This window comes from Sinohyriopsis cumingii, chromosome 4 (genome assembly GCF_028554795.1).
Source record: "Sinohyriopsis cumingii isolate HCF-2022 chromosome 4, ASM2855479v2, whole genome shotgun sequence".
In the NCBI taxonomy this organism is placed as follows: domain Eukaryota; kingdom Metazoa; phylum Mollusca; class Bivalvia; order Unionida; family Unionidae; genus Sinohyriopsis; species Sinohyriopsis cumingii.
In genome coordinates, this window is record NC_142964.1 from 75,353,106 (window position 1) to 75,370,028 (window position 16,923).

The following is a 16,923-nucleotide window of genomic DNA, read 5'->3' on the forward strand; positions in this document are numbered from 1 at the left end:
AATATGTTGATCTAGCCAGAACAAAAGGCTAAGTTGGACCGTCTATAAAACCAAGGCTTAAGACTGTTGCAATAGTTGTTCCGACGTCATCTCAGCAGGAAGGACAAGGCAGGTAGAAGAAAGAATTGGGAGTGTCGTTGACTATTTTATTACTAATTTATCAAATGGCAAAAATGTTCCATCAAGTTTCTTGTGAATATTCCATGTTCCATCAAGTTTCTTGTGAATATTCCATGTCAGAACTGGATCTGTTTGCCTAGCTTTACACGATGAAGACCATGCAACAATTTGTGAGTAGAATGTCATTCGCTATTCTCTGACACGATGACACGTCCCATCGAATTTTAAATCAAATTAAAGGTAAAACTAAGATTACATTGATCTGAATATGCAGTAAGTTGACATACAAGTGACAGTCATCAAAACAAAATAATACTTATCCAGATTAAAATGCCAAAGTGGCTCTTTAATCAACAATTTCATGCATTTTTTGTTCGATAAAATGGATTTGTAACTGAAGAACAAACTAGTCGACTGCATAATTGACACTTACCCGTAAGAAGCCTACCTAGAATCCCTATCATTTTACTGACAAAACAAGGAAACACCATTAGATGCTTCTGTAGTGTAGAAATCTGAAAAGGTTTGGCAAGTTCAAGGCCACAGCTATGATTACGGAGGATGACGCAGGGTATATTTATTGGATGAAACTAATACCATAATCCATATGATGGTTAATGAAACCAGCATCCAAGAAGACAGACTCTATGTGCGACGCTGTCGAAGTTTCATTTGGACTAGGAAACGGGATCAGTAAGACGCTGACTAGAAATGCGGCCAAGTGACCTGCGCGAGGGATGGAAGTCAAAATTTTTACCATATTGCCTCTGGACTCCGATCGACGTTGGAAGATCACGTGTTACAGTATCAATTACCTAAATATTTGTTCACTGGTAACATCAGCAACGCAACCGCAAACGAAGCTGTTAATCAAAACACTTTCCACTTTCATCACTATAAGAATCGTAAGATTGAAGTCACGATGGACGGACAAGCATTCTGTGCCAAACCTTTAAAACTACTTTTGCCCAGACAAGTTGCATGAGACCTTACCAAGGTTTGTTTGAAGCCGCACGACATTTGGTACCATCAGTGGACACAACATTTTTTATAATGACTGTGCATGCTATTCGTTGTGGGGATTTGATTCCATTCCATATTCATGCACAGTAGAGGGTCATTTCCACCCATTATAATCAATATCACTGTGTGTGGAAATTCGGTTTACTCGACCTTTGAACAACACGGTAAACCTGATCTTGTTTGCAGAATCATTTGTTGCAGATAACTGACCATAGATACTAAAAAGGTCTTTCCTGGAACACAAAACCGAAGACACAGAGCATGAACCACAACAGCCAAGACAACCAACACTAAGTCAAAGTGGCAAACAAGTATGAAAAGAAGGCAACGAAGGAGACAAGAAGAGACACTATTGACACAATGGACCAATAAACAGGAATACTTAGTATTATATTTTGCTCAACACTTTGTTAAGGCAGCTATGCTACTGATGAGAACATTATTATGTCTATCATCCAACTAAAGAACAACGAGACGAATGTTCAGTAATATATTAAGTAGAAAAGTTAGATTATTATCTGCTGGAACCATGGACTGTCGTTCAAGAAAAGAAAATGCAAAGAGAATGGTGCAAAGTCTTATTAGACCATTCGAAACCTTCACTGACTCTCACCGAGACGAAACACATTGACGTTCTGTTGTATAGATCCCATCTAAGATTTACTTGGCATATCAGTTTAAAGAAAACGTTTAATGTGAATATATTGGCTAATATTACCTGTGAAGTCCTAGGGGTGAAACTAAAGAGTAATGAATCACTGCAAATTTCGCTGGCTCCTGATACACAGTTCGTGCATATTCTCACCCCCACACCACCCTCAGAATTTAGTGGTATGTGGTGATGATGAATTCTCTCACCGAAAACCTACAGAGGTTCGAGCCTATATCATCAAAAAAGATGACAGTCATCGACCAGGGACCCATTAGGTCGCTGTGAGCTTTTCGAACGGTCTCATTATTGAATATGTTATTCTATGTAGATTACTCCCTCCAAGGAAATGATATAACAGACTTTATGCGAGAAATGCTGTTTCAATAGCATGAGCCAACACTGATCAGTCTGACTGTATGGAAAATATTTTGAGTATTTTCTTTCTCGACGAAGTCATGGATTTTTCTGTCTTTGTCTGGTGTATCATAGTCTTAGAAATGATGAAAAATATAAAAGAGTAGTTTTCTGCTTATTGAGATTGTCTCTTTCATTTAGCTCCAAAACGTAGTGTAAATCGATGACAAAATATATCATTCCTAGAATATTGGATCCCCTGATCTCCCATACGAACGTTGTCAGCTCTATGTATGTATGTATGTATGTATGTATGTATGTATGTATGTATGTGTATGTATGTATGTGTGTGTGTGTGTGTGTGTGCGTGCGTGCGTGAGTGAATGTATGTATGTATGTATGTATGTATGTATGTGATTTGGATTTTTTACCATAGCTTTAAAAAAAAATCAGTCATATTGCCACCATGTCTGCAGCGTGGCAGTTTATAGTAATGTCTAGCACTGGGGCATCATGCCACAGACATGTAGCATGATGTCCCACCCAGTCACATTATCCTGACACCAGGCCGACCAGTCCTAATACTAATCTCTTAATGCCGAGCGCCAAGCGAGATAGCTGTTAGTACCATTTGTTTAAGTCTTTGGCATGACTCGGCCGGGGATCAAACCCACGACCTCCCGCTTCCGAGGCGGACGCTCTAAATACTAGGCCACCGGAGCGGTTGTGTTTGTGTGTGTGTGTGTGTGTGTGTATTTTCTATGTTTTTATTCCTCTAAAAACAAAACTTAAAATCCCACCCATCCTTCCTTGGGTCTGAGTCATAGTATGTGTGATGGTACAATGAATAATAATTATGTGATCTGTCTCTGCTTCCTTAGATCACATGTTTGTCAGATATGTGTGTGAAAGATGATCTTATCACTCTCCTTTTCATTTCCCATTTTTTTTTTTTTATAAGAGTTGGTGTTGGATGGTCAGGATGAACAATGGATTCGGATTAGGTTTCAGTCCCATCACGTTGCCCTTACTTTACATCCAACCTTTATATATCCATTTGTAATGTAGGTGTTTGTCAGAAAGATCAGTATTGGTTGGTAAGGAGTGGTGCTGGCCTGTTAGATTGTGTTTTGGTCAATAAGAATTGTATTGGTCAGTAAGACTGAGCGCTGGTAAGCAATACTGCTTGATGGACATTGGGACCATGTATTAATCACCATAAAAACGTTTCTTTAGCCTTATAGCAACCCAAGCCCCATTTTCGACGTCCCATCACTGCCATACCAACCCTGATCTGGACCTTACGCTGAACTCCCGTAACCACCATATCAGCCCTAATCTGGACCTCATGTTCAATTCACATAACAGTACCACTGGCCCATCATGTTAAATTCCTATCACCGCAATACCGGCCCAAATTTAGACCAAATGATACCATTTCCATAACCAACACAGTGCCAATTTACCGCTAAACTGGCCCTAATCGAAGATGGCAATATGAGTGAGGACTTTCCATAACCGAAATAGTTCCACTTTTACCTCACCACCACCACAGCACAATAACTACTTTGATAGACTAGAAGTGTGGCCTCAGCCCATCCAAATATTTATCCAATAAAAATAAATAAGCTTGATGAATAATCATAAGAGAATTATCAGTCTGAAACCCCACGTTACGTTTGGCATGAAAAGTAGCTTCTACGTGTAGACAACATCAGAGTACCTCCGTACTGTTTATTTATAATTTATGTACAAATATTTGATCATTCAAAATGTTGGCACTAAGCATGCAAACGTTTCTCCAAGTGTTTTATGACAAATATGTTTTAAGTCGGGGAAATCCTCAAATAAATATTTAAAATCGACCGAAATTTATTTCATTTATGCCTTACTTGAACTCAAATTAAAAACACTGTCTCACCTTTTTACCTATTGTTACAATTTGTATATAATCATTTCAAAATATTTAAGAATATTGTCTTCAAGAAATTTCGGGTTAAAATATCAATCTCGTTGGACACAAATGACCAAGTTTAGTTCGATCTCTTTTTTTAAACTGTATACCTGTAGACTGAAGGCTGATATATGATAGGTCTAGCATAGTAATTAAGATGGCTACATTTGGGGGTGTCATTTTCGTCGCTTAATTATGCAGTTCATAAGTGAGAATGACTATAAATTTTCTTCATGCATTTAATCTTCAGGCAGCTGTGTTTTGATACAAACTGGTCTATCCGAACCACCACTGATCTATAAATGTGGCAACTCCCAGGAGATGATGGAAGCCAACTCATTTGCTAACTCTATACAGGAAAAGGAAGATCTTCGAAACCTGGAGAGGTGCGAATTGATACAAGCTTACAACGACTTTCAGCGAGCTTCGATTGTGTAACGGTGGCACATTCATTTTATAGCTATTCTGTCCCATACTCAAAAAAGGAAAAAGCACGTGCAAGTATTAAAGTTTGCCCTACAAGTCTGCAATAAGGGTGGAGTAGTGGGAGGCGCTATGATCAACAGTGTCTGCTCCGACCTTGAATTGCTTAACAGAAATATGGTTTTGTTCACGAGCGAAAACAACAAAGTAGGAACAAAGATTGCAGGCTCATGTAATGTCAGCATGTTGTTTTCTTGCGTCAGGTTACGTACTGCGACCAACGATGGCAACCACCTTACATATATATATATATATATATATATATATATATATATATATATATATATATATATATATATATATATATATATATATATATATATATATATATATGTATATACATATATATACACACACACATATATATATATATATATATATATATATATATATATATATATATATATATATATATATATATATATATATATATATATATATATGGGGCATTCACCTCGGAAACTTTCGCATTAAAAGAGTTTATAATATAGTCACAAATTACCACTTAATGACACGCATGGCGTCCCTTCTAAGCATTTTGTAATAATAATAATAATAACAATAATAATAATACTTATTATTATTATTATTATTATTATTATTATTATTATTGATAGATTCGGCATATGTGTCAAACTTGGATGACCATCTTCCAATTTCACTAACATTCTCTGATTTCTTCTCAAGCTGAAATTATATATTGCACTGCAAATTTTTCAATTATCTTAAGAATGGTCAGGCTAATATTCCTAAATGAATATTTTATATGAGAAGAAACTTGACTTGCAAATACCTGTAAATTATTTCTTGACCATAAGGCTTATTTTGTGGAACCCATTGATGACGTTTTTTGAATGCAAAATGCAAGCGAGACGATTAACAAGGACATATTTTCTAAAAATAAAGATATTTTTCATCAGCAAGCAGCAGCTGTATAATTCTAACTGTGCAGCGACCTATTTGTTTACTGCAAAAAATATGCAGTGCACTTCAGCAGCAGAGGGGGCGAACAGACCGAAACTATTTTCATGACAAACCCCTCCGGGAAACTATTCCTCGATAGAGGGCTTATTTCGACGAAATAAACCCTTCTATTCAGAATACAGGACAAAAAAAAATGTCCCCGATCCCTCGAAGAGTTTCCAGGGACAACCCGTGTTGAGTTTGCACTGCCCAACTTGGGTTACTTTAAATAAATCTGAAACAGTTTCCGACGCGGGGTCATTATTGAAAAATCCATGGGTCGGGTCCAGCCCCCCCTCTGCTGCTCTACGAAATGAGTTTCCAAGGAAAAACATTTTTATGTTGCAAATAGTGTATCAAGTCCAATACGGTATCGTGTCCGCGGGTCGTGTAAATTTATTGTTACAAATCCGTGAGGTTTTCTTTGAGCATGACTGAAGAAATTTTTAAATTTATTTAAATCCATATCGCCACCACACCAGGTTTGATGAATATTTCTCAGCGTATGAACATCAACTCCATTGAATATCGCAAGAAGATTACAGTTATCCCTGATTACTTTTGGTATTTGTGTGTAACGTTGAGTAACATAAATGACATCAGTGTTTTTATGACGACCCCGGGAGAATATCCTTGCAGGATTTTTTTGTTTATCCAGCATCACATCATCATACACTACTAGGTTATTTTTTTCCCCGTCGAGGTCCTCAACGCTGGGAGCTTCTTCGATATCAGTGATAAATTCAACTACTTCCTCACCGTCTTCACTCAGCGCTTTTGCACTCTCATTAAAATCTTTTATAACATTATAGCATCGCTGATCGTCTACAGATGGTGCTACCAAATACAGCTTATCCCACTTCATCCACTTCATAATCAGGTTCAGCAACAACTGCGTTTTACCCGATCCTGACGGTCCAATGATAATCATTCTGATAGAATTTGGCAACACCGAATTATGCTTGATTGGCTCCCTTCGCCGCGTCGCAGAAAAGTCTGTAATTTCCATTTGTATACAAAGAATAATAATTATGGATCTATATTGTGTGAAGTGTCGGGCACGAACCCCTACGAATGATCTAACAACGGTTACAACAAAAAATAACAGACTAGCACTTTCTGGTACGTGTACGCGATGTGGCACAAAAAAATTTAAATTTCAAAAAAAAAACGAGGTGGTGACATTGCAGCCGCCCTCGGACGACTTCCAGGTACCCCTTGGGGAAAGTATCCCGGAGAAAAACATCTCCCAGGATACAATTACTGCGGTCCGGGAACACGACTAGATATCAGGCTTGACAGCAACGATCAGCCCAAACCCGGCGAGTATCCGATAAACGCTATCGACGCAGCGTGTCACATACATGATATTGCTTATCGAAGTAAAGATCTACAAGACAGGCATATCGCGGATGTGAAATTAATTCATGCACTAAGCGCCATAAAAAATAAATCATTTAGGGAGTCACTCGCTAATTGGTTAGTAAGATCAGCGATGAAATCTAAATTAGCATTAGGCGCTGGATAATTAATAACGATGCAGACAAGTCCAAGGACTTCCAACGCTAGTGTTTCCATGCAAGCGATTTATTATTCCCCAATCGGATACTGGAGAGGTAACTCAGCAATTAATAAACTCGCCAACGCGGCATCAGTAACACGCGAGGTTGCCAAAAAATGGCTGTCAAAACAAGCAATATGGCAAATCTACCTACCACCACCTCGACAAATCAACTTTGCACATTTTGATGTTAGTGTGCCCAATGAAGTTCATCAGGCTGACATACTATTCCTGCCTCATGATACTGTCCGTAGAAAAATATACAAATACGCGCTAACAGTAGTTGATGTTGCCAGTAGATACAAAGAAGCAGAACCGTTAGCGACTAAAACAGCGTCCGAAGTCGCCTCTGCGTTTAAACGAATTTATCAACGAGGACCTCTAAACTGGCCACGATTATTACAAGTTGATCCTGGCAAGGAATTTCAGGGCGCGGTGTCATCACTGACAAAGCAGCATAACGTTGTTATACGACGAGGACATACTGAAATTCATCGAGATCAGGCAATTGTTGAGCGATTTAATAGAACACTCGCTGAGAGATTATTCGGATACCAGTACGCGAGGGAATTCATTTACGATACGAGATCTCGTGAATGGGTTGCAAGACTGCCAAACGTGATAGCCGCGCTGAATAATGAAATTACCAGAACAACAAACATGAGACCTGTAAATGCAATCACAAAAAAATATATACCCCGCGTCAGTGAACGCGGACATGTTTCAACACAGCCAGGGACGCTAGCGTCCCCACTGCTGGGTAATGTCACCGTTAGGTATTTATACGAACCAGGCGAACTAGAAGGAGGAAAAAAAAGAGCAACCGATCCCACATGGAGTGTTACTACACATAAGATATCCAGCATAACCAGATCAACTGGGAGAAACGCAATCTACAGATTAGATTCGACTGCTCCTCAGCGTGGATTCACACGCGAGCAACTTCAGGTGATTCCCACGGATACACAATTACCACCTCGATCACTTAAATAACTGCAGCAACACCTCTGCGTCGGTTACACTCAAGACAGGTCAACATCACATTTTCACGTGTATGACCGCGATTACTATCTATTCTATCTACGGTAAATTGCCTTGGATTATTTTTCGAATACTGCCACAGCAATAAACAATTACAACTCGCGCAGTGATTATTCTGCTGTTGTTGTAATTGTATAATAAATGCTTCGTCAAGATCAAACTCTCTGCCATTTTTTTTGTCGCTCTGTTTGTAACCGGCTAATTTCTTTCTTATTGTATCATCAGCAATTGATCTGTTGATGCTGTCGTTGATAACATCATCTAATACAATTCTTTGTAACTGAGCTATCCTTCTTACTCTTGACACGGCTAAATAAACTAAATTTGACCACTCGATGCGATCATCAACAATCCAAACTGTTGTATCTGAAATAGTTAGTCCCTGCGAACTGTGGATGGTCATAGCGTATCCTAGCGTCCACGGGGATTTGCTCATTTTCAGTGCCTGTTCAACAGCATCAACATCAACTGTGACAATATCATTTAATACTAAATTCTGTTTCTCCCCCCCCCCCCCCGACGCAGATACGCGCGTTGGAATATCAACGTCAATATTCTGCAATCGCGTATCAGCTGGTCTATAACACAACGGCACTTCCAACATGGGAAATTTCTTCTGATGTAACTGAAATAACTGCTGCTGAAGCGTGTCCCTGACTATCTTTCTACTTGCAACAATTAAATCATCTGGTTTCCACGTTTCCCAAAAGTCGCTCAGCGAAGTCTCTGGAATTATTTCACGCATTATCTCACACTGGACTTTATTGGTTTGTAGCCTGATCAACGCCTTAAACTCTTTCAGCGTTTCATCGAGTGATCTAACATCATTAGTTATTTCCTCATAATAATCTACAAAAGTTTTCAGCCACGTGTGTGGAGATTCACCTGTAAATGGCGGTGGTTGACCATGATCGCCGCACATCACCACTGCGGTATTTTTCTTTAGCAACCAATCCAGAAACTGTTTTAATGTATCCAACGGCACAGTGTCTATCTCATCCCAGATTATTTTCTCGGGGATATACTTCGTTCCCATTCGTTCAGGTGTCCACGTGCCGCCGCTGTATTTGAAAAAACTGTGATACGTACACGCGTTAACATCCCGTTGTCTCATCTCCCTGGCAAGTCTATGTGTGGGTGTTAGCACAATCATGTCAGAGTTTCTAAATAATTCTATCGCTCGAGTTGTCTTACCGGAACCACCAGGACCGTTCAGATAAACTGTTTTGTGTCTCACAACAGGATCGTGCACCGGCGGCAGCGAAGTTGTCGTAGAAATTGAAAATTTCCCAGATATTTCTGCGCCGCGATATTCATCCTCGATTTCAACATCAGCCGATTCACAATATCCATGCAACATTTCATTTTTTATTCTCCATGAACCCCACGATGGATCATTCGGTATAACCTTATTTAACGCCGCTAAGTGTTTTTTATCGATATAGAATGAATCCGTTGCAACTCTCACTGCGTCAACGGGAAACCTATTAATCATCGACAATAGGTTTATTGATACATAAGCTAGCATCGAAGATCTCAAATGTGTGTACTGAGATGATTCTCCGTCGATATAACTAAAAACAGTCCCTAGTTTTTCCCCGTTTGACAGAAACACATCTTCGCGGGTACAAAACGTATTATTCGTGGCGGCATCAGCGACAATAAGATCCAATTCGGCCTCGTCCATGATTAATCGACTATGATGTAATTTATGATCATACGCTCCACCTTGAGCAAATTTTCCTATTATTCTTCGTCCTAGATCTTTTGCGGTGCTTTCATCAGTTCGGGGAGCTCTTTCGATGATAGTGTCGATAAACGATTCTGGATATTCTCGGAAATTTTCAATTTCTACGGTGACTTGCGGAGTTGGCAACCAAACTTCGGTTTGACGACAATAACATATAATCGCTTCACTGACCGTCAGCGACAGCAGTATTCGACTGTCAAGCATGTATCGCAATAACACTATTGGGGCCCATCGCTTCTCAACGAAATGTCTGCCAAACCAAGCATAACACACAGGATGTAAACCCGTAGCGAATTTAAACGACGACACACAAGCAACCCCGGTCAGGTCAAAATCAGGCAATGGTCCGTCAACAGCTACTCTTGTCATCGAGTTTGTAATGTGACCAAACCGTTTAAAATACTCACTACATTCTCCGCGCCCAAGGAAACTTCCTGGATAACACGCCGTCATGTCGACGGATATCATATCGCGGTGATCATACTGGGTATTCCACAAACCACCGTGTCCGTATTCGACACAGCTCTGCTGAATATCCTCGAGAAAACTCTTCGGGGTTGGTCTCCATGAATTTCGTTCTCGGGCTATATGCGTGACAACACCCGGGACAGTAAAACACTGTGTCAGTAATGTATCAGTGTTCGTGCTGGAAATGCCAGCATTTCTCACATACTTCTCTGCGAGTTTTTTCATTTCGTGATGTAATGCCGCAGTTCTGTATACCTCCCCGTTGGGTTTCACAAACTGATCAAACTCTCCCTCGAGGTCACTTCGGAATAACCACACCGACACTGGATCGGTTTTACTTATCTGATAAATAAAATCAAACATGGAAACTCTTCGAGTTTCACCACTAGTGGTTCCCCCGCTAGCATTTTCCAATTCCGGATAATACTTTACAACACGGTCTCGAGGAAATATCCTAACCGAGTCAGTCCAGGCGTGACTGTTATGATCGATAATAGTTATTGGTGCTCCACGGGAATCATATTTACTCTTGTACAATACCTCACCGGTCAACGATGAAACCGTTATAGGAAATTTTAGTAATCGTTCGAGCTCGGCAACATCATTTATTGACGCTCCTTCATCCACTACTTTTGCCGCCCACGCTGTTATTTTAGTCTGTCTTAGCGGTGTTAGGCCGTTTCCTCGCGCGGCATTTTTAAAATGTTCCATTACTCGCTCGGCTACACAATTCAACCCTGGGGATTTTATCCCTGTTGACTCTGTCAATGATGACGTCAACGACTCCGACATCTTCATCGGTTTGAGTTTATCAACGCGTGGTTTCTTCATCGGATAAATTCCATAAATGACTGCGGTCACAGGATACGCTCTGGCATAATACGGTATATCAATCCCAACAAGTACTCCCGGGTTTGAGTCTTTGGTTACGACGACGGTTTTTCCCCGTCGGGCATCAAGAACAGGGTCTAGTTTGTCTCTGATAATCCATGTTGTTTCACCTGTTTCCGTGTCGTCGACGCCAACGATAAATTTTATCTGAATGAAATATTTTTTATCATCGAGATACCTAATTATGTTACGCGCGATTGTATCGTTGATGGTACCATCAATGATGGCATTGGAAGTCTCTGACTTAGAAACGCTCGCGTGAGAAACTCTTTGAGTTTCGGGGATGATTTTATACGAAGACCACACATGTGCGGCACCATCACGACGAAACTCTTCTTTGGCGTTCTTGATAACACCAATTACCGCTGCGAGTTCTCGTCGTCGTCGATCAGGGGTTAATCGGTCAAGATCGAATCGACCTCGGGGAAATTGGAGATTTCCAGGTTTTATTCTGGATAGTCTTGAGAAACTCATTATTATAATTAAGACAAGTATTTAAATAGACAAAAATATTATATATAATGAACGAAAACTCAAAGAGTTTCTCTGGCGATGCTAGCATCGCTCATGCAAAGCATTTCTCTGGTGCGCAAGCGCACTCATGCAAGTGGATCAAACTAAATTCATCAGCGCCGTGTAGCAGACGTTGCAGAGGCGAATACTGTGGACAACATGCTCAACAGGTCCGCGGCGGTAGTTTAGGACCGATGCCGTGTATCAGATGCGGTGTTGGAGTACGAGGAAAAACGCAATTATGTTCAGCGTGTGGTGGAAAACGCTATCGAGAACTAAAACGGTATTATGATAAAAAAAACTGTGATAACACTCTCTCGGAGCGTGATTATATAAATAAGTTTTCAGACAAATTATGAATTAGACAAATGATTTTGCTTATAATATAATGAATCAAGAATTCATCCCACAACAAGAATTTGTTGCACATCCAACTATTCCCAATTATGAAGCAAACCACGACGGAGTAGTAAGACACTGCACGCGAAGACGACCAGTTGGTGTAGTTGATAATAGTGGTTATTCACGATTTACTGCCATGGGTGGAAAAAGATATTTATGCCATCGTTTCGTCTATGAATGTCATCATGGACTGATCAAGAAAGGTTTTGTTGTTGATCACATTAATGGTAACATACTTGATAACTCTATAGATAATCTTCGCGTGGTCACTCAGAGTAAGAACTGCCGGTCGGGTAAAACAGGACGTGGTAAAAAAACTGTAAGAGCTATCAAATCCATGAACGTAACTACCGGCGACGAAATAGTATTTCCATCAATAAACGCCGCCAGTAGGTATTTCGATATTTGTCCACCTTCTGTACAGAATGTCGCAGCTGGGATCCGCAAAACAGCATTTTCAAAACGACTAAAACAAAAAATCTCATTTTGTTACGTCGACAACTTGGAAGTCAAAGACGCTAGCGTTTCCAAAGACGCAGAAATGCAAACATGAGAAATGTTTCACATTTCTGAGCAATCGTGGAAATCTCTGATTTCTGAGATTGCCATGGAAGTCAATGACTTCTCAGTTAGATAAAAAAAATGGTTATAATATATGAATTACGAAAATATAAATATCGTAATTGATGAAATTCAAAAATTGAAGCAGCGGGGTTTTAATATTTTAACAGACGCTGAAACAATTATGTCAGATTTTGAATCCTTGAATGAGCTATCAGGGAAGAAAAATACTCTTCCTGCGAGATACAGGTTCATTAAAATGCTGCAAAATTGCATTTATAGATCACTTGCCACAGTTACCCACGAACAGGTATCTGAATTTATTCCGTTGACGCGTGCAGTTGAAAGTATTCGTCTTACACTATCACACGAGTATGAGACTCGAAAATTAATTAACTCCCGAGTGAGATTGTTAAAAAGTCAAATAAAGAATTCCGACGCAGAAGTCAAAGGGGCTTCTCTGGAAGTCTCTGACTTCTCATCCACGCTAGTGTTTCCAGAAGTCCAAGAGACTTCTCAGGAAATGCAAAGCATTTCTCAAGTCTAACGTAAAAACGCTAGCGTTGGAAGTCTTTGACTTAGAAACGCTCGCGTTTCCAGAAATGCTTTGACCCCCCCCCATTGTGAGTTTCCAAGGGTAAAAAAAAAGTATTATTTTTTTTTTGTCTTTGAAATTCTACTGTGGAAATGTGAAACATTTCTGAGCAATCGTGGAAATCTCTGATTTCTGAGATTGCCATGGAAGTCCAAGGGACTTCTCTGGAAGTCCTTAGATTTCTCAGAACTCTTTGAGTTCCAGGATTTGCTTGAGTGTTTCAGCATCAATACACGAATGAGAATAGTTCATGATGTGTTCTTGGTCACAAAAAACTGTGATCGTGTGATACTTCTGTAACTGTTCTTGTTGTGGCCGTGTCAACAAGAAGTCTTCGTTGCCGTACTCGTCAACGACTATTCCGACGGGGAACTCGACAGTGTCAAGTTCCGAATACTGTCCCGAGAAACTCTTTGAGTTTCCAGAAACGCCAGCGGTTCCAAATGCGGTCCTGATTGCCGCGTTGAGAATTTGTTTGTCATGTACGCGAACTCGGACATGGATATACTCGTGCATTATACACAACTGTAATTTTTTAAATGTGGAAATGCTAGCGTGAGAAATGCTTTGCATGAGCGATGCTAGCATCGCCAGAGAAATGCTTTGCATTTCCAGAGAAGTCCTAAGACTTCACCAACAGGTTTATACTCACAGTCTCGCCACGCAGGTCCAACAAATTCCCCCGTTGGTCGACGAGTTTGAAATTTATCGTTGACAACCACGGATTATTACACCGCAGATAGACCACATTGATTGGTTCTTGCACAATCAAAAAACCCGGTGGATCTTTTGGTGTGAACGTATATAGGATAAACCCCTGTTGGGGTGTAGTATTATCTGATGCGCTGTAGCTACCGTCGATGACGTCACATACAAGATTGACCGCGACCACATCTGTGATCGAAACGATCCCGACGGAGATGTGTCTGCCATCGGATGCTGTACTGTTGTCGTGCTTGAGAATAACCGGCTGCGGTTTTGTTCGCGTGTACGCGGCGGAAATATCTTCGAAAGATTCATCGATGAGATCCTGGACTGATTTTCGTAGCGTGCGCGCGTTATATCCGGGAAGTGTAAATTCTGAAATCTTCTCCACGGGAATACCAAATTGGGATGCAAAATTCGATCTTTTTTCGTTTCCGTAATCGCCCTTGAGATTCAGTAGATGCTGAATTATTTTTTGATTTATAATTTCCATCGCGGATGCGAGTTTGTTTAGTTTTTCTATGACGGTGATAATTTTATCGCGAGAACTGCTTGTAGAAACGCTAGCGTTTCCAGTTCCCGAACTGCTTGCAGTTCCACTTGTTATATCAGAAATATAATCTTGAAAATATACTCGCAACAGTTCTAGCTGTTGTTTATGTGCTTGTTTGATCGGATTAAAAAAATGAGCTTCTATATCTTCTGGTTGGTAATCCCGGGATCCATACCCATCAAAAAAAGCTGACCGTAACACATTTACGGGAACTTTAGGTGATGTTGCAAACCAGGCCTCGCCGGATATTAATTTATCTGCAAATAATAAATGATCCCCGACGAGGTCGTGTAGTACTTCTTTGTTGGTCTCGAAATCTGATTTCGCGGGTGGTGGTGGACCCGGTTCAACCTCGGGTCGTTCTTGTGGCCATCCTAATACGGTTCTGATTGAGCTGTTATAAATATCCACGGCGTATCCCGGTGTTGAGATTTCAATGACCGCAGACAGCGTTGGTTCGTGCGCGGTCACAGATATTTTGGCTTCCTTGCCGGTGATTCGTTTTATTTGGCGTTGTATCTCATTGTTGATTTCTTCGATCTGATAACTCCCAGTGGGTAGCGTAATTGTATCCCATTCAAGTTCACGTTGCGGGTCCGCGCTGGGTCTCCCGAACACAAACGAATTATTCGGCTGCAGACCACCAAATGATGCCGACCTGATATTGGGCCAGCTGTGATACACACTGAGCTTCGACAACGCGATTTCGCTCACACGAATTGGAGTTGGAAAATTAATACCGAATTGTGGTGTCGTCGAGGACACTGAGATCATTGTGGTCCTTACCGGTGTTGTGTTTGTGACTATTTGTTGAAGCAGTTCTTGTGGCGTTGCCATCAGTGACATTATTTATTTGTTTAGTTTTCAAATAGTCATTGTACGCATCTGACATTAGTTTGAATTCAGAATCTGATATTGACGCAGCGTCACTGGATTGCACGTCTAACGATGATGATATCAGCGATGATAATTTCTGATATGCGGTCGTGGCTGTATTTAATTTTGTCGTGTAATCGTGTAATTTTGTGTTAGCACACGAGGATATTTTTTTTGCTATGATGCCGAAAACTCCTGCCGCGGTAGTGGTCGTACAAACACAGATCGTGGCAGCGACTACTGCTGTTACCGGAGTGACCGCTGATAGTATTACTCCCGCGGATGCAACAACGGCAGATACTGAATAAACCATAACGTCTAACACTGTTATGCGTCTGCGGTATTTTTTTACTTTTTGACTGGTTACTTCGATGACAGTTTTTAACTCAGATTGCCACTCACGGACTTGATTGTATCGATATTGTTGAGCATCTGGCGTCGTTGACATTTATTTAAAAATCGCTGCCGATTTTCAATTACGCGGTAACCAATTGAGGCGTTGCAGCGACGAATTCCAAACAAAACCAGTAAGATGTTGCTGTTAAACTATCGTCCTCGGCTTCAAGCATAAATGTTTCCTCGGTTCCGCTGTTTAGTATTACAGTGCAAACCCCGGAATACTTATCGGTGGAATGTCTCCAAGGATATGTTGTGAAGATTTCAAATTTAGCGGCTGAAAACACAGACAACCTGTAAACACCGGTGGCTGTTGCTGTATATTTGATAGTGTTATTTTGTCGTGACCATGTTGCGAATCCCGATGATACCGTGAATACGATGTTGGTGATATGCCCGGGAGTAACTCCAGTGGGAACTTTAATCAGACTGGTTTTGTTAACGATCTCAGGAATTCCCGCTACGATATTCTGCTGTGTTTGTTTGATCGTGTTAATGTTATTTTCTATTATCTGAACTTGATCTGAAAAACTTTTTTCCGTTCTGACTACACCTAACCGGGTATTAATTTTGTTGATATCGTTGGCGTTATTAGTAAGATTTGGTATGATTTCAGAAAGTTTCGTGTCGACGACTGGAGGAGTCCCAAAGAACTTATCCACGACCTCATCAGTTTTTGCGAAGTTTCTTTGGAGTCTTTTAAACCCGTTCACGTGAACATCATACTCTGACCGCAGCGTATTTAGTTTACCGTTGACGATGTCCACGTATTGTTTGTTTGACGCATCCTGGTCGGATTCGGGATTCGCTAACGCGGTTATTTTGTTGCCGCTCATGCTGAGTTCGCCGGTCATTACGTCGCCGGATTTTGTTACTCTGTCGATGATTAGGCCAGCAACGAGTTGGTACTGCGCGTCGACGTATTGTTTATTTGCGGCATCTTCGAGACCTTCCGGATTTTTTAGAACGGTTATTTTGTTGCCGTTCATGCTGAGTTCGCCGGTCATTACGTCGCCGTCTTTTTTCACGCACTTGTCAACACCTTTATCAATACTGTCTTTG

The 16,923-nt window shown here is 40.6% G+C and overlaps 1 protein-coding gene across 1 annotated transcript in view; it reads left to right on the forward strand.

The window, feature by feature from the left end:
* LOC149801473 (regulator of G protein signaling 9-binding protein-like) overlaps positions 1 to 16,923 on the forward strand; it is a 68,001-nt gene that overhangs the window by 37,401 nt on the left and 13,677 nt on the right. Inside the window, exon 4 of the mRNA XM_089955621.1 lies at positions 4,354 to 4,489. Within this exon, the coding sequence (XP_089811747.1) occupies positions 4,354 to 4,489 (136 nt within the window). The remainder of the gene's footprint in view (positions 1 to 4,353; positions 4,490 to 16,923) is intronic.